At 38.4% G+C, this 19,677-nt stretch overlaps 1 protein-coding gene across 3 annotated transcripts in view; it reads right to left on the bottom strand.

Moving 5' to 3' along the window:
* The window catches only part of cdhr1a (cadherin-related family member 1a), a 92,051-nt gene that overhangs the window by 42,512 nt on the left and 29,862 nt on the right, over positions 1 to 19,677 (bottom strand). For all 3 annotated transcript variants that reach the window (XM_051923909.1, XM_028795485.2, XM_051923910.1), the window contains exons 5-8: positions 10,130 to 10,219; positions 6,907 to 6,993; positions 4,864 to 4,980; positions 1,213 to 1,356 (exon numbers count right to left, since the gene is read on the bottom strand). In XM_051923909.1, coding sequence (XP_051779869.1) covers positions 1,213 to 1,356; positions 4,864 to 4,980; positions 6,907 to 6,993; positions 10,130 to 10,219 — 438 coding nt within the window. The remainder of the gene's footprint in view (positions 1 to 1,212; positions 1,357 to 4,863; positions 4,981 to 6,906; positions 6,994 to 10,129; positions 10,220 to 19,677) is intronic.

Below are 19,677 nucleotides of genomic sequence, written 5' to 3' on the forward strand. Positions count from 1 at the left end.
TTGGACCCCCCCTTTCCCTTCAGAGCTGACGTTAATTCTTCATGACATAGATTCAACAAGGTGCTGGAAACATTCCTCAGGGATTTTGGTCCATATTGACATAGCATCAATCAGTTTCTGCAGATTTGTCAGCTACACATCCATGATGTAAATCTTCCCTTCCACCACATCCCAAATTTTCTGTATTGTATTGAAATCTGGTGTCTATGGGGGCCATTTCAGTACAGTGAACTCATTGTCATGTTCAAGAAGCCATTTTGAGATGATTTAAGCTTAGTGACATGACACGTTATTCTGTTAAAAGTAGCCATCAGAAGATGGGTACACTGCGGTCATAAAGGGATGTACATGGTCAACAACAATACTCAGTTGGTACTAATGGGACCAAAATGTACCAAGAAAATATCCCCCACACCATTACACCATCCTGAACCACTGATAAAGGCAGGATGGATCCTTGCTTTCATGTTGTTGACACCAAATTCTCACCCTACCATATGAATTTTGCAGCGGAAATTGAGACTCATCAGACCAGGCAATGTTTTTCCAATCTTCTGTTGTCCAATTTTGGTGGTCCTATGTGAAATGTAGCCTCAGTTGCCAATTCTTAACTGACAGGAGTGGCACCCGGTGTGGTCTCCTGCTGCTGATGCCCATCTGCTTCAAGGTTCAACATATAGTGCATTCAGAGATGATCTTCTTCATACTTCAGTTGTAATGAGTGGTTATTTGAGTTACTGTTGCCTTTCTCAGCTCAAACCAGTCTGGCCATTCTCCTCTGACCTCTGGCATCAACAAGATATATTTTGCCCAGAGAATTGCCGCTTACTGGACATTTTCCCCTTTTTCTGACCATAGTCTGTAAACCCTAGAAATGGTTGCATGTGAAAATCCCAGTAGATCAGCAGTTTCTGAAATACTCAGGCCAGCCTGTCTGGCACCAACAACCATGCCACGTTCAGAGTCACTTAAATCACATTTCTTCCCCATTCTGATGCTCAGTTTGAACTTCAGCAGTTCATCTTGACAATGTCTACATGCCTAAATATATTGAGTTGTGATTGGCTGATTAGATATTTGCGTTAACAAGCAGTTAAACAGGTGTACCTAATAAAGTGACTGGTGGATATATATACACACACATGTTTATTTAAATATACAGATGTACTGAAGGCATTTTGTGAAAGCAACAAATGTGATCAATGAACTTACAGGAAATGTGTCCTCATATACATATCCATAATATGGTGTGCCAATGAATAATGGTGGCGTGTCCTGGACATCAATTACATTGATCGTTATGGTGGTTGAAGATGAATGCACTTTTTCCTTTCCTTTGTATTTCCCACCACCATCCTACATCAAAAATTAATCTCTGTATTAGCAGTTGCACATTGTGTCTGAAAGCATAAGACATCCCAAAGCTTTTAGAATACAATACAACATTTTATAAAACAAGCCTCAGACTACCACAAACATTTTAAAGGTTATTCCAATATTTACTTCTATTTTAGTAATAAATAGAAAATATGTCAAATGTTAAAGTATTTCTGAAAGAAAAAATTGTTTAAAATGTTGTGCTGCTGTGATATGAACTTAAAATTTATTGTCAGGCAGCTTAGTTGCTAAGAATTTCTCTTGGTGTTACATCCTTACACAATGTTGTATAATGTGACTTCATGTTCATGTCCTAGCCCAAAACGAGGAATTGAGAGGACCTCTTCCGCATTTAAAACTTGCAGATCTGTCTAGTCCAGACTGGCCATGTGAACATTCTCATCAACAAGAGCAGCTCAGCACCTCTCTTTATCTGAGTACTCAGAACATACAACCATAAAAACAGATGATACAAGTATATGGCCAACTTTATATGCATACATTTGTCTGTCCATGGACTGCACAACAATGTTACATCAATTCATCCTTCGGATTCCGATGATAAAGATTATACCTCAGTCACATATGATCACTGAAGTCTCCCAGTACGTGGTACCCTATCAATCACTTAACAATATTCTTTAGTAAATCAGAATACAATAATGATTATTTGATTGATAGATAGCAAACACAAAAAAGTCAGAATTTTAATTTCTGTAACACAAATTCTATCTATAAAGCAGCCATTTTGGGGCTTAGCGGGCACTACTCCGCATATCTGGGCTTTCTGCAGCAGGGCAAATCTGAGATAGGAGAGAGACCATCCTCAGTCAAGATGTATGTCTCAACGGCCAGTGTGTGTGTAAATCCAGGTACAATTAACAACTCTTTCTCCACACAATGAAAGGGTGATCAGCACACGTACAGCCAATATTTGTTTCCAAGGTCTAGTCCATTTAAATTTGCTACATACTGTATACTGTATGTATCTGTCATTTGTCTGACACTGCTTCTATCATTCCAGTGAAAGACTGTCTCTAAGTAGGAGTGAGGTTCATTTGGTCATTGAGCACTCTCCACTAATCACTTTAGGCCTGTTTCCATGTGGCTCTTGGTATTTTTAGTTAGAATGAGGATTAATTTTACTTGATGTGGGCGGCACGGTGGCGCAGTGGTAGCGCTGCTGCCTCGCAGTTAGGAGACCCAGGTTTGCTTCCCGGGTCCTCCCTGCGTGGAGTTTGCATGTTCTCCCCGTGTCTGCATGGGTTTCCTCCGGGCGCTCCGGTTTCCTCCCACCGTCCAAAGACATGCAGGTTAGGTGAATTGGCGATTCTAAATTGGCCCTAGTGTGTGCTTGGTGTTTGTGTGTGTCCTGCGGTGGGTTGGCACCCTGCCTGGGATTGGTTCCTGCCTTGTGCCCTGTGTTGGCTGGGATTGGCTCCAGCAGACCCCCGTGACCCTGTGTTCGGATTCATCGGGTTGGAAAATGGATGGATGTTCTTTGGATTTCATGAGAGTTGCAGTTAAATGTTATAAGTAAAGCTTTCAAATTGTATATTGAGAGGTACTTTCTATAATTGTGGTTTAGTGATTAAGGGTACCTCATGGATCCAGAATCCCACACTTGGTTATCGTCTGTGTGGTGCTGGACTGTTTTCCTAGTGATTTCAGGGTCTTCTTCACAAAGCTATAAACACTAGGTTAATTTGTGACTGTAAACTAGTCACGTGTGAGAGTGGAGGTGTGTGATTGTGTGTGCGTGTGTGCATGTGAGTGAGCTCTGTGGTGGACTTACGGCCTGTTCAGTGATGAGTCCTGCCTTGTTCCCAGTGCTGCTAAAACAGGCCCAGGCCCCCTACTACCAAGAATTGGATTAAGTGTTTTTGATGATATTATGCTATTAAAGATTGGTGAAGATATTTCAGATTTATAATTCTATGGAGCCAACTGACAACAAGTTATACAGGGGAGATGGTTAATTTATTAATATTTGTCATTTTTATTTTTCAGATTTCTAGATGGATGCAATATTATTTCCAAGACTATGCATTTAATTATTTTTGGGAATATACTCTAAACCAGGGATCTCAAACTCCAGTCCTGGTGGGCCGCATTGGCTTCAGGTTTTCATTCTAACCCTTTTCTTAATTAGTGACCTGTTGTTGCTGCTATTTAACTTCTTTTGAATTAATTTTAACTGACTTGTTCTTTAAGATTTGTTCCCCAGAATTTCTTCAGCGTTCCTCTGAATTGCTTCATTTCTTTCCTTAAACAGAAATGAAGTGTGAAGTGAGTGAGCCAACAGAAGACCAACTAAGTCAGGTTCTCAAACTCCAAACAATTTCACTCCAACCAGTTGCTTAATTAGGCGCCAAGTCTTGTTGTTAATGAAACCCAGTCTTTAATTCCATGGCTTACTGCTGCTCTCATTGTGCAATAGCATACTTTACTTTTTCTAAGAGCACTGTTAAAATGCTTTGGAGACCTGAGCAAATCAATATTCCTGAGACCACTCTTTTTATTTTCATATATTGTATGATGGTCACAGTTTGCTGGTCGTGTTTTGGTTCATTTTGTGTCTCATTATTGTTTGGCTTCTAATTAAGGAAAAAGAAACAATTATTGGATCTGAGTCTTCAAGAGCAAGCCAATTAAAATTAATTCAAAAGAAGTTAATTAGCAGCCAAAACAGGCCACTAATTAAGAAAAGGGTTAAAATGAAAACCTGTAGCCACTGCAGCCCTCCAGGACTGGAGTTTGAGATCCCTGCTCTAAACCCACATATAATCATATTTTTATGAAGAACATTTGGCTAGGGCGGCACGGTGGCGCAGTGGGTAGCGCTGCTGCCTCGCAGTTGGGAGACCTGGGGACCTGGGTTCACTTCCTGGGTCCTCCCTGTGTGGAGTTTGCATGTTTCTCCCCGTGTCTGCGTGGGTTTCCTCCGGGCGCTCCGGTTTCCCTCCCACAGTCCAAAGACATGCAGGTTAGGTGGATTGGCGATTCAAAATTGGCCCTAGTGTGTGCTTGGTGTGTGGGTGTGTTTGTGTGTGTCCTGCGGTGGGTTGGCACCCTGCCCAGGATTGGTTCCTGCCTTGTGCCCTGTGTTGGCTGGGATTGGCTCCAGCAGACCCCGTGACCCTGTGTTTGGATTCAGCGGGTTGGAAAATGGATGGATGGATGGATGGACATTTGGCTAGATTAGATTTGCGGATGCTTTACATATACAGTACTGTATATACAGCAGATATCATGTACAAGCTTGTAAAAAGATGTCTTTTTCAAAACACACATTGAAGTAGCAGCAGAGCGTTACTTGTAGTATGCACAGTAGGCTTGACAAGTCATGACAGTATAATTACATCTACACAATCACACAGTATACATGCCTGCTATAATACTGTTGACCGAGTATTATATTAAACCTAGAATGTATTCATCCTCTTACACTTTACTGAGTAAAGTGGCATAATGGATTTATTTTACCTTGGCTATCACCGTTACAAAATGTGTCCTCGATTTTTCAAAGTCTAATGTTTCTCCTCGCTTGATTCGAAGCACCCCACTGTGCCTATCAATAGCAAATTTACTTGCTTGAACATTCTGAAAAACACAAATAATAAAGGCATACAAGTATCCATCTAGTTAGTGGTATGACTGAATCTTCATTCATATTATATAGTACTTTTAAGGCAAGTAAAAAACAGTTTTACAATTTGAATTATTGGCTTTAGCATTCAATTTGAGCAGATTACATCAATTAAGTAATACATTCTTTAATATAATTTTTGAAAACATGGGGACACACTGAGACACACATACACAACCTAACACTAAAAATAATGACATTACCATGAATACCAGGATCACAGTCACAGCTGTCAAAAAAGAGTTCAAGGATTTTTATATGGTAACATTAATATTATCATCCAAGTCAATCTGCCTCATCCAGATAGAATAACTCTGTTACAGTACAGTATATCCAGATGTCCCAATTATTGTAAATTTATCAAGCTCGGTTCTGGCAAGGCTGCAACAAGCAGAGTGCGAACAAATGGCATCATCGAGCATTGACTGAGTAACATGAAAGCCTCTTTTTCATCCTTTTGTAGAAAAAGTGTGTAAAAACCCTATAATTTCATACTAACTGTTTTAAACTAAATCAAAACAAATGGGTACAATAATGTATACAAATATTTATCCTTTTTTAGTCTTGGCTAATTTGGCATAGCTATTTTGTATTAAGAACATCAGAACAATAAAGCCATCAAAAATATTACTTATATTTTACTAATCAAGCATTTTAAGAGGCAACATTTGTTGTATTTATTATTTTTTGCTGTCAAGAGTTAAATATAAAGGTAAAAAAGATAACAGTAAAGGTCATCATATAAAAATACATTTCTACTGGATTGTCCTAGGCTATCATGATTAGAACAATGCCGCCTCACAGCTCTTTCAGCACAGCATCACCCTAATGCTTTCTGGGACGACTTTGGGTCTTCTCCCTGTGTTCAAATTTCTTGCCATTAACCATAGACATGTTCCTAGGTGAACAGGAGACTTTACACTGCACTGCTGTGAATATGTGAATAAATTGGACTGGTGTCCCATCCAAGTGTTAATCTATTTTTTGTTTGTGGCTTCTGGTGTACTTGAACAGGAAAAGATTTTTGTATGTCCTAAGTTTAGATAGGCCTACTAGTACAGGAGAGAGTTTTTTGTCTTTGTGATCTCCTTGGCACTTTGCATTATCACTGTGTTTATTGGCACAATTTGTTCTGGACTTATAAGATCAAATATGATTCTACTTTTTCTTCCTCTCCATCTTTTCCCACTTCTATGTGGGGTTAATGTGCACCTCCTCCTCAATCAAATCCTTTTCCATCATATTTTCTTTTACTTTATCTATCCCCAAAAAAGACACCAATATCCCACATTAGGGTTCTATATATACAGGCAAATCTTTCATAATCTAATTCTAAGTGTTTAATTTCTGTTTGAGAGCTCTGGACACATCAGTCCACCAAACTGGAAGTGGTCAAGACAAAATTTTAATTCTTAATTCCTTTGTTTGAGTTTTCTAGAGACCAGATGCCTGTCCAAGTCCATCACTTGTTTGGATCAACCAAGACAAAAAGTAAGTAACTATTAGGAGCTGACAGTTAACATAAACTATATGTCATTGAGAGGAAAGTAGTGTAGACTGAGAAAAAATATACCAGTGCAATGACTTCATGCTGACAGAAATTCAGTAAATAAATGAACCTAGAAAGCTGTAGCTGCGAGGCAGCAGTGTTTACCACTGCACTACCACACAATCATGACATACAAGTTTAATGCATTCATGTAGTAGCTATGAGAAGATTGTACAACAATACTGGGAGATCAGAATGATGGCTGAGTTTTAGTAAATTCTCCAGATTTTATCACAAAGGTCTTTGAGGTCTATGGATGCCCATTTCTATATTCTTTAAAAAAACATTAAATTCCCATATGATTGTTAAAACAGTGTAAAGGACTATATACCTGCAGTGAATATGTGACACTTCCTCCAGAGCCTGTATCTTTATCCACTGCATTAAACTTGAATATGCTGCTTCCTGAAGGTTTGTCCTGCAGAAACCAAAAAAGAAAGCCCACCAAATACAGTGAGATTGTCAAGTTAAAGTTATTACAGTAGTGTCAACAACTCCTTGATCTAATACTCACATATATTAACACCCTACTTAGCTGATCCACTTCGAGACAGGCTGGAAACGGTGGTATCAACAGGGTCACGGCTCAACAATGTGCTTTTTTTAAAAGAGATAACTGGGCACTGACTGCAGCATTGTTCAAAATAAACAGAAGTCAAGGCCAGATGTTTATGTACTTATTAAATGTGATATATGCTTTGAAATGGCTTCATGGAAGGGACTACAACAAAGAGCTCCAACCTGAGAAGAGGCATGTAATATTTTCCAAGATACTATAGGGCATATTATCATAAAAGTTCTGTGTGGGACCAGGGTATCATTAAGCCATTGATAAGCAGTTAGGAGTTACCTCGAGGTCTTCTTCCCAATAAGACTTTGGCTATATAGTTCGGAGTATTTGGCATGTGCTGAACTGGCAGGGTGAAAAGGCTAGGACTGTGGCAGAGAAAGAAGGAGATGGGAATGAAGTTATAAGGGAGATTGGAATGAATTAGACAAACCACACCATCTGTTAGTGCTGAAATGGAAACAGTGAAAGCAAGCCCAGAGAGACAGCAAGGTTTTGTTTTATTGTTTGTTAGCGTTTATACATTGTGTTGCATCCAGGGTTAACCCCTTTGAGTTTAAGAAGTTTAAATGTTTTAGCTTACTTGCATTATTTTGATTAGTTTAAAATAGTTTTATACAGTATATACTTGCAGATGTGCACGCATAGACAGCTCTTTGCAGGCTCTGTGCATGTAGAAAATGACGGGGACTGAGAGTGTTATGCCACAGTCATTAACCTGTTTTCCTTTTTTATCCCCAGTGTAGAGGAGACCACCTCTAATGTCATTTCCTCTGTGGGGCCAGAGATTCTGCCCCTTCCACCCCACACACTAATTATGAAATGGTTGGACCACTGGGGAGACCAAGTCAGACAGCTGGAGGTACAGGGGGTTATGCTACAAACTAACTTTGTGGAATAAGAAGGTAGAAGTAGAAGAAACATTTAGCTAAAAATAAGAACAAGGCATAAAAAACCTTGCACACTGAAAGGTGTGCCCTATCAGACCCTGGCAGACCCTTATGATATTGAAGATTACTTGCTAATCATCAAGCAAACAGCAGTTCAACGCCTTTGTAGGAGTTTTGCATGTCATATCTTTGATTTATTTTCAGTTAATAGATTTGGTTGCTCTCTCTACTGAATTATTGCCTTTCGATTCTATATTGGGACTTGTCTACTTTGGATTGTCCTTTTAGGCAAATACTATTGTCCTTTTTGTGCCTTTTGTCCTCTTTTTCTTTTTCTTTTTTCTTAATAAATTAGAAACTTACAAAGATTCCTGTTTGGATTGTCTTTACAAACTAGAGTTTTATGGTTTCCTCTCCTTTGTAAGATATTTTTAATTTATTTTGGGATTTTCTTTACTTTTTGAAATTTTAAAGTCAGTTCCCCGATTTGGGCCTGTATAGGCTGAAGCCTGCAGGTAATAGTTGGGGACTGCTTGATGGGGGTGACACCATTCCTGGGAAGGCAGGTGAAGGTCATGTCCTTATTTTTCGGACCTTTTTTGGCAATGTGTGGAACTCTCTATCACACCAGATATGATGTGAGGAATCCATGGTATACTGTAACTATTGATTCTAACTTTTTCACATTCTATTAAGAAGGTAACTATTCATTGTGTCTTCAAGCCATCCTAGTGGGGCTTTCATTTACTTATTTTCTTAATCAGCCACTGACACTGTAAAGAAATGATTTGTTGGCAACATTATCAGACTCACAAAACCTTCCCTGACACTATATTGAGATATCATATAACCTCTAAGATGGACAATTCCAAAGTTATGCTTCAGTTTTCCTGAAAATATGTACAGTGTTTTTGCAGTCTCTATATACAGTATATTAGCTTTGCCAAAACATTGTTTTAAAAGTCTACATTAAATTTAAAGTGGGAAGAATGACTGTCATACTGTTTGGCAAGAAAGAATGGCTGAAAGCTTGATAGGTACAGGAGATGGAAGAATGCAAAATCTAAATCAAAAGACAGGCTAAAGTCAAGCACTGGAAAGACAAAAAGATTGTGTGACAAGATTTAATACATAATACGAAATCAAAGTTCATTTGCAAAACTTAGAATAAAAAGCATACTAAAACAAAAAAAGCTTTCTGAAGAAATCCAGAATCTTAGATGGTTATACCCCATTTAAATTCTATTGCATAGGTGACATCACCAACTGCTTTTTTTCAGTAACCATACTCTAGCAACTCACCATTACGATATGACAATAACAATGCAAAATGGTAATGATCTTGCCAAAACAAAATGGTGTTGCAGAACAAACAGTAAGTAATAAACAATTAAATATAGCTTGTGCTAATAAAAAAAGTATTGCAATAATAAAACTAAGAATTCCATTAATCCTCCAAGTGGTGAAAAAATTATAACAATAGAAAAAATGTATTAAGAAAGATATAAATTAAACAACCTCAATTCTCTAATTCAGGATAATTGTGTTTAGACTAAATGCAATCAGTTATTTATTAGGATATTTGATATTGCTGTGGGGTTACAGCTACCATTTAGCACATACTACAGTAAAACAGTGCTGGGTACAATGCGATAGTGGTGTAATGTTTGCTTGTAGCCCTTTTTTAATAAACAGCTACTAAGACAATATAAACTCACTGGGGTAGCCTAGGCCATGCATAATAGGAAAAAGGAAATGTTTGATTAAAGAAAAAGTTTACTATAATGAGTGGAAATGCAACCAGGATTACCACTGTGAAATGCAAGTGTGGCAATCTGTGTGGTGCGGAGAGATCACACTGTAGTGTTCCTTGATACTTCTGACCATGAGCTGCCTCCTGCCACCACCAGGGGTAAAGACCAAATTAAATTTCAAAAACTTGAATTATGGCTGGAAAGTATCTGTGTGCCAAATTTCAAGTCTGTGACTTGAAAAACAAAGCAGGGCATAAAGAACCAGCATAAACAGTGCTTTGTAGAGACAGAGATGCTGTTCATAATGATTGTAGCAAACTGTAACCTGTAGAACTTACTTACCTCCGATACATCCACTATAAAGGATATGTTGCCAAAATGTGGTGTTTCATCATTGGTATCTGTGACAAATATTCTTATTTTTTCAACTACCTGGAATCAAACCATAAATTCTGATTATTTCAAGGATAATGAGGAATAATGAATACTAATTTCTAAAGACAAGCAACCTTTATTTTATATTATGATTAAACAGACAAACAAAGATGCATCATGAAATAAAGGCCCCGCAGTATAATGTTTTGTTCGTAACTTCCTTTTAATTCTTTCAATATTTACTCATTTTTTTGTTCATTTACTCATTTTTGCCTTGCCTTCTCTCATTTTTTAATATAATGCTTCTGGAACAATGAGTTTGAAATCTGTCTCAGGAACCATCTGTGTTTGCATATTCTTGATTTTTCTGTGTAGGTTTTTTCCCAGGTACTTCATTTTTTTTCACCCAAATCTTACAACATTCATTTTAGGTCATTTAGTGATTCTAAATTTGCTCCATATGAGTGTGAGTGTGTGGGTGTGTGCAACGGCGTAGCAAGGTTCACAGGGGCCCGGGTGCAATCATCATTGAATGGGCCCCCAAACCTGCGCGTTTTGTGCGCTCGCGCTCCCGAGGGGGGGCTCTTGCTGCTGAAATGCTTGAAGACAAGATAGATTGAGAAGGAAACCATTAAAAACGATGTTCGGAGAAAAATATAGCTTTGTTTTGTAAAGCGTAAAAACAGACATGTGTTGGTGACTTGGCGTTATTGCCTAATAGTGTATATACACTGTACTCATCTGTTGTCTCAGCCGGTACTATAGAACAATAAAAATAAAGGATTATCTATGTTTACATATCAAAATCACGATGGATAAAACTTTCAATACGGAATATAACAAGCATTTCTGCATTCCGTTCAATATTCGTTAGGGGCTCAGGCCTCACGGCAACGGCAAACGGGACAGACAGGGGCGCCGAAATACGAAATTGTCCCAATCCCATACAATACGGAAGTATGGAACGTCTATAATTATGTAAAAATCAGACAATTTTAATCTCTCATCTCTTTATATTTCGTCAATAAAAATTGTTATACAAACTTACATACACTGAATACCATTGTTATGATTATTATGATATCATAAATTAAGTACATGTAATACTAATACGTGACTGATAACCTGACAAGTGAGTTACCTGACACTGCACTGTCTGCACACATTAGAATTTTTGTTTTCTTGCTTTCTTTCTTGCAAATTCTGCTACAAGCTCATTGGTGTCCAATTTCATGGCTCGTCGACTTTCAATCGATAGCACAGCGAATGCAAAAAGTCTCATCTCTGTCATTGTACTCCGCAAATAATTCTTTATAATCTTCAATTTTGAAAATGTGCGCTCTGCTGAACATACAGTGATTGGCAATGTCAGAAACAAGATCAGAACTGTGACTATGTTTGGAAAACTTGATGATGATAAGTAATTTTCCACAATCAAAAAATCAGCCAAATCACGGACACTTTTCATTCGACATAAATCTTGTTTGAACGCGTTTTTGAAGGACAATACTTCGGTGCAATAGTCTGCAGTTATGTCCTTTGAATACATATTCACTAACTTTATAGAGGCATCATATAGCTCCTGGTCATCAGCTTGAGACATGAACTTGGGCGTCACTGACTTAAACAAGTCTGCAGTCTTCTGATGGGCAAGAAACCTCGTACGAAGTTGAGAAATAATGATATCAAGCGTTTTGTTCATAACTAAGCTATAGCCTTTCGGAGAATGAAGCGAACATGTCGCTTTGTTTTTAGCCGCCGCTGTCTGTACACAATGTTCCGCCCCGCCCGGCCAAGTCGGATGGCGCTAATGAAAATAATGTAATTGTGGGAAAATGTAAAAATGCTGACTGACGGTGGCTAAAATCGCTAAATACGGACATGTGAAAGTCCTTACTACAAAGTTACTTAAATTAATAAGCAATACGATCAGTCTAACTAATTTGACTGTGACTGATGGTCTGATGCCCTGATCACCTGATGAGAGCGTCGCAAAAAAAAAAAAATAAAAAGAGGCCTGATGAGCCCTCGCGAGGCCCGGGTGCATTGCACCCCTTGCCCCATTGTAGCTACGCCACAAGGTGTGTGTATGAATATGACGTGTGATGGACTGATGGCTCCTACCCTTGCACCCAACAGCTCTGAACTGATTTAAGCAGGTTCAGTAATGGATGGATGGGCGGACATTTGGAACATTTACAGTTTAAACAACTTGCTCTGTGGCAAATAGTAAATATGAGTTGGGAGCTGAACTGACAAGTTTGGGGTTTAAAGACCAGTTTCTTTGCCAGTTCACGCTTCCAGATGTACATGAACTGATCTAAGTTCTCTGTAAACATTACAATTAGGGATGCACCGATACCACTTTTTTGGAAAACGAGTACAAGTACTTGCATTTCAGTACTCGCCGATACCGAGTACTTAATAAAAACATGATTTAAATTTACAGGTAACAGCTTTAGTCATATAATTTAACAAAAAAAACAAGGGACTAGTTTGGAATTAAGAACATTTATTTAAAATGAAAAGCATGTTGTATGCAACATATTACAGAATAAATAAGTATAAAAAAAAATTTAAACAGTGACAGTGCAACTCAAGTATTTTTTTCAGTTTGTTGTAAACTCTGCCGCTTTGCGGCGTGAAACTCTCGTCTATCCACTGGGAGGTTAGGCTAATTAGCGACACTGGGCTAACACTTCTTGTCCTAATATCTGTGGTGAAACTAAATGCAGAGGAGGCTTGCAGTAGGCTGTGGATATGTTTTTTCACGGAGTCGTGTAGTTTAGGCAGCTCCGTGTCAGTCATGTAGTGGCAGCTTGGGACATCATATCTGGGCTCCAGAACATGGAGGAGATGCAGGAATCCCACATTTTCTACCTCCGAGAGTGGCTGGTCACTCAATGCAATGTACTCGATAATTGCCTGTGTTATTTTCACAGCACGTGGATTGTCTCTGGACATTTTCTCTCGTCTTGCAAGAGTTTGCTGCAGCGTGGGTTGTGTTGGTTTAGAAGCGTGGGTAAACTCTTTGTACTCTTTGTTGTGTTGGGATTTTTGGTGCTTGATTAAGTTACTTGTGTTAAATGCGTTACCTTTTGAGCTTCCTCTGGACAATTTTGCTGAGCACAATTTGCAGTCCGCCTTTGTTTTGTCGTCTTCATTCACTTTGAAATAGTTCCACACGGCTGACATGTCTCGCCTCGCCTTCTCCCCGCTCTGAGCTGCAGCCGGGGCCTGGGGGCGGGCACTCGGCGCCTGTGATTAACCCCTTACACGCCGCTCAAACATAGACATTTCTCAGACCGTGGTATCGGTCCCCGGTATCGGGGGACTTTTAACGAGTACGAGTACTTTAGAAAATGTGGTATCGAGGCCGATACCAGATACCCGTTTCGGTATCGGTGCATCCCTAATTACAATATAAGAAAAGTGAAGTATAAATATTAAAAATACAAATAATTAGGCTGAGTTTGGCTATTGATTTATGCTAGCCTTTACTATTATTTTGCATTCCCACTAAGCTTTTCATTATTTAAATTATAATTTAAACAATAATACTGTATATTGATGAAGTTTTTGGTATTGCTCTCAAACATCTATCCATCCATCCATTTTCTGTACCTGCGTTCTTTGACTCAGAGCTATGAGAACCAGATCTTAATCTAATTATCTTCCCATTGAACACAAAGGTGTAGCCTGGCCATTAATAAGATCGCAAGTCTGTACAAACTGCTTAATCAAACTAACAGTAGAAAAAGACAGGGCTCTTGTAAAAACTCTGAGCAGCATCATGACTATAAGAAAAATACTTAGTGTATAATGTATTAACGGTAATAGCTGGCTAATAAGTATAAGCACATGCATTTTCCTTGATGCATGAAGTCTCTTGCTCTGTTGAAATTCAGTTATCCTTTGAACAAAAAAAATGCCCTCTGATGGTGCTGCATGCATCAGATCAAGTTGCTGATCTACAAAACCTAAATTGGTTGCTTATTATTCACCGATTATGAGCTCAGCAAAAAGGAAAACTAGCAGACTGCAGAACTGGGAAAAAGTGTCCAACGATCAAACATTGAAAAAAACAACAATTAGAGAGAACATAATATATCTGCAAAATTATCTTGACAAGTTTTAGTTGTGTACTTTATAATTATTCAATGTGTGTAAACTGTTGTAATTTTACATAAGTTATATAGATTTGAGAACCAGGGGCTTTTCCACATTCATGAAGCATTTAAAGTAATTATTTTAATTAATTTTTTAAAAGCGTAAGTATTTAGTTTTATTTTTTGAAAGTGACCTCAGGCATTTGGAACATTAATTATTAAAAAATAAGATAAAAAAGGATTTTACAAATGCCACAGCAGGCTGAAAGGGAGATTGAAAAGGACAAACAGAGATATGTTTAGATTATCCTAAGATTAAATGGCTTTGCAGCCCACGACAGAAAAGATCTGATTCTCCTCAATCTGATAAAACATCAGCAGAATGAGAATTAAGAGTTATAGTAAATGACCAAAGAAGCTAGAGAAAAGTGTATCAAGTCACAGATTAAACTGAGCTGTAAGAATTAATTAGAATCTCTCTAATTAAAAGTACAAAATATTTTAATTTATAGAAAAATTCAAAGAAAATGGATAGCTGAAATGGTGTTCTTTTTAATAATTCATTAGCTGCCATCTTGATTTGAAGAATCACTATTGAATATTTGATTTGTACATCATCCTTTCAGCAAAACATCATTTGAATTAGCTTTAGAAGCAAGAAATAATTAAAAAAATAATAGGATGCATATAGTGTGCCATAAAGATGTTTGGAGTCTTCCATCCATCAATTTTCTGTTTTTTTTCTAAAACAGGGTCACGAGCAGCCTGTTTTGTCAGTAATGAATACAGACACCATCCTACTCATTCGCCTCCATACTCTTTGACATGCCAACTCACAGTGCTGCCACTAGCCAAAACCGGGGCCCTAAACAAAATCTTCTTCTTAGGCCCAACCACCCCACTCCTAAATTTTCCAGCCTCCCTCTCCCTGAATCCACTACATTAGTATTTCACATAACAGCTTTAGTTTGAACAATACATATGTAAATAAAACAAGCATAACTATGACTTTTTAACATCAAATAAAAACACCTTTTTAAAAATAATCAAAACTTGAAAGTGTTTAGGGGTTTCTTCAGTCTTTTTGTTGCATATCATAGCAGCACATGTCTACATTTTAAGAAGGCAAAGTTTTCCTTTAGGGCTTATTGCATGATATCTTCAATGTGAGGTCTGAGCTGATGCTGATGACAGCCAAGCTGCTTATACGTTCTTGTGCCATGGATGACCTCATGTATGTCTTGATGAGCTTACATTTCAAAAAACGTTGCTCAACAGATGCAACTGTAACTGGGAGGGTGGCTGCAATCCAGGGGGTAATCCATAGATGTGATAAAGTTCCTCTAAGTGATTACTAAGAAATGACACCATCTCCACAGCATTTGTGTGGTGTTAATGCTGGAAGGTTCATTATCTCCTTACATATGCCAATTGATTTGTTTCCTATATAAATTAAATCCTAATTAGTAATAATACTAAAATGGTCCAGGATATCAATATACTGTTACACTTTGTTATTTGATATAACCAACAATATCACATGTGATATAACAACAATGCAAAATACTTCTGCTATTAATAATATATAAAGTAATATTACTAATATAAAATACAACTACAAAAACTACTCTGTCACCTGCTCAGTCTGTTTCTAAGGCTCCAGAAAGTTCCACTGTTGCAGAAAACATCTTACATTGTTCCTGTTCCAAAGAAGGCAGGAGCCTATTCACTTGATGACAACAGATCAGTGGCACTTATGTCACACATCATGAAGACCTCTGAGGGACTGGTCCTGGACTATATGAGTCCTCTTTTGGTAAACCACCTGGACCCACTGCAGTCTGCCTATCACACAAAATTGGAGTAGAGTGGAGGATGCAATTTTCTGTCTGCTCCACAAGACATATTCTCACCTGGACAAAGCTGGCAGCACTGTGAGGGTTATGTTTTTTGATATCTCCAGCTCCTTCAGTACCATCCAGCCATCACTGTTAAGGGGTAAACTCAGAGATATGCAGGTGGATGAGCCTATAGTGTCCTGGATAATGGACTATCTGTTAGGCAGACTGCAGTCTGTGAGACTCAAGGACTGTGTTTCTGATACGGATGTGAGCGACACTGGAGCACCACAAAGAACAATTCTGTCTCCTTTTCTCTTTATTCAGTACACCTCAGACAATAAATATAACACCAGGTCACGTAACACCATGTCACTTGCAGAAATTCTCAGATGATTCCCCACTTACGAAGTGTATTGATAAGGGGGATGAGACAGAGTATAGGTGTCAGGTGGAGAAGTTTGTTTCTTGCTGGATAGAGAATTGTTTGTACCTTGACATCAGCCAAACAAAGGAGCTGGTTATTGACTTTTGCCCCACCAAAGAACCTCTATGTCTAGTCACTATTCAAGGTGTGGATGTAGAGGTGATCCACTCCTACAAGTACTTTGGGGTCCACATCAATGACATGGTATATAAGAAAGTGCAGAGCAGACACATTTTTCTTAAGAGAATGTGTTCCTTTAATGTGGAAGGTGACATCCTTAACATTTTCTACAATTATATATATTGTCTCACACGAGCGAATAGGGAACAGCTAAAGGACCTGACAAGCCAAGAGAAACCAGAATACGGGGGACTAAGGCAGCGTGTCTGGAATGGAATTTAAAATCTATTGCTGGCTTCTGTATGAAAATCTGCATGTTCTCTGTGTGGCTAGGTATTTTTATAACAGATAAAATAAGCGTGCTTATTTAGAGTAAGGCTGCAAGCTATGGAATGCAGCTCTTGGCTGCTCCCCGGCTTGTCTCAAGCAGTGTCTGGTTATCATCCAATTAAGATGCCAATCGTATGACAAGTTTTCTGATAAGCTTAATTAAAAATATAGAAAAGATTAGAATTTCTGCTTTCTGTTGAAATCAACAAATTGTGTAAGAACATTCTGTGACCTTTGAATGAAACTGAGCTTATGTTTTTTCTAAACTGCTTCTTTTGAAGATCTGTTATAAAATTACAGCTTCCCCCACCTTGAGGTGTCTTTGCAAGCTGACCAGGCTTTGTAACAGATCTTTGCTCACCAAGAAGTCAAAAAATAAAAAGATTTCTGCTTCTTTGAAAAGTGTTTGCCTGCTGTTGTCTCGACTTCGTCCACACGTGTTAACGCTTCTCTTTGTTTTGCCAGGAAAGATAAGGAACAAAAAACCACAGCACCTTGAATTCATTCCAAAAACGTCCTCCCGACATCCCAATTCCCCCTTATGACTTCTCCTCCGGTCGCTCATGGATGACATCACCTCCATCTCAAGATTATCCATGTCAACCCTCCTTCATTACCACTTCTGTTCCCCATCACATAAATTGCTCCGTGTATCTGCCATTCTCTGTCAACTGTTTATTGCAAACCTGTAGTGATCTATCTATCTATCTATCTATCTATAGTAATAATATACAGTGGTGTGAAAAACTATTTGCCCCCTTCCTGATTTCTTATTCTTTTGCATGTTTGTCACACAAAATGTTTCTGATCATCAAACACATTTAACCATTAGTCAAATATAACACAAGTAAACACAAAATGCAGTTTGTAAATGGTGGTTTTTATTATTTAGGGAGAAAAAAAAATCCAAACCTACATGGCCCTGTGTGAAAAAGTAATTGCCCCCTGAACCTAATAACTGGTTGGGCCACCCTTAGCAGCAATAACTGCAATCAAGCGTTTGCGATAACTTGCAATGAGTCTTTTACAGCGCTCTGGAGGAATTTTGGCCCACTCATCTTTGCAAAATTGTTGTAATTCAGCTTTATTTGAGGGTTTTCTAGCATGAACCGCCTTTTTAAGGTCATGCCATAGCATCTCAATTGGATTCAGGTCAGGACTTTGACTAGGCCACTCCAAAGTCTTCATTTTGTTTTTCTTCAGCCATTCAGAGGTGGATTTGCTGGTGTGTTTTGGGTCATTGTCCTGTTGCAGCACCCATGATCGCTTCAGCTTGAGTTGACGAACAGATGGCCGGACATTCTCCTTCAAGATTTTTTGGTAGACAGTAGAATTCATGGTTCCATCTATCACAGCAAGCCTTCCAGGTCCTGAAGCAGCAAAACAACCCCAGACCATCACACTACCACCACCATATTTTACTGTTGGTATGATGTTCTTTTTCTGAAATGCTGTGTTCCTTTTACGCCAGATGTAACGGGACATTTGCCTTCCAAAAAGTTCAACTTTTGACTCATCAGTCCACAAGGTATTTTCCCAAAAGTCTTGGCAATCATTGAGATGTTTCTTAGCAAAATTGAGACGAGCCCTAATGTTCTTTTTGCTTAACAGTGGTTTGCGTCTTGGAAATCTGCCATGCAGGCCGTTTTTGCCCAGTCTCTTTCTTATGGTGGAGTCGTGAACACTGACCTTAATTGAGGCAAGTGAGGCCTGCAGTTCTTTAGACGTTGTCCTGGGGTCTTTTGTGACCTCTCGGATGAGTCGTCTCTGCGCTCTTGGGGTAATTTTGGTCGGCCGGCCACTCCTGGAAAGGTTCACCACTGTTCCATGTTTTTGCCATTTGTGGATAATGGCTCTCACTGTGGTTCGCTGGAGTCCCAAAGCTTTAGAAATGGCTTTATAACCTTTACCAGACTGATAGATCTCAATTACTTCTGTTCTCATTTGTTCCTGAATTTCTTTGGATCTTGGCACGATGTCTAGCTTTTGAGGTGCTTTTGGTCTACTTCTCTGTGTCAGGCAGCTCCTATTTAAGTGATTTCTTGATTGAAACAGGTGTGGCAGTAATCAGGCCTGGGGGTGGCTACGGAAATTGAACTCAGGTGTGATACACCACAGTTAGGTTATTTTTTAACAAGGGGGCAATTACTTTTTCACACAGGGCCATGTAGGTTTGGATTTTTTTTCTCCCTAAATAATAAAAACCATCATTTAAAAACTGCATTTTGTGTTTACTTGTGTTATATTTGACTAATGGTTAAATGTGTTTGATGATCAGAAACATTTTGTGTGACAAACATGCAAAAGAATAAGAAATCAGGAAGGGGGCAAATAGTTTTTCACACCACTGTATTAAATACCATTAGTACTACTACTAATATTAATAAAATAAAAACGTCTAATACTAATACTACTGAATGTAGCAACCCCGGCTAAATGATAGTCAACTCTCAGACTGATGGCTTATGAATGTTACCTTTTCATAAATACACCCTGAGAGCTATAAAAGGAAAGTACAAAATAAAAAGCTTATAAATAATATAAACATTTGTAACTTTTGTTTTACATATAACACACAGAAATTAATACCAACTTCACTTTTCAGCGAGGTGCTTGTTGTTAAGGTCAATATTTCACTATTTTCCTTCCCCTTTCCCGGCGCAAGACTGCACAAGTAATTATGTGAACCAA

Source organism: Erpetoichthys calabaricus, chromosome 2, assembly GCF_900747795.2.
Source record: "Erpetoichthys calabaricus chromosome 2, fErpCal1.3, whole genome shotgun sequence".
Classification (NCBI taxonomy): domain Eukaryota; kingdom Metazoa; phylum Chordata; class Cladistia; order Polypteriformes; family Polypteridae; genus Erpetoichthys; species Erpetoichthys calabaricus.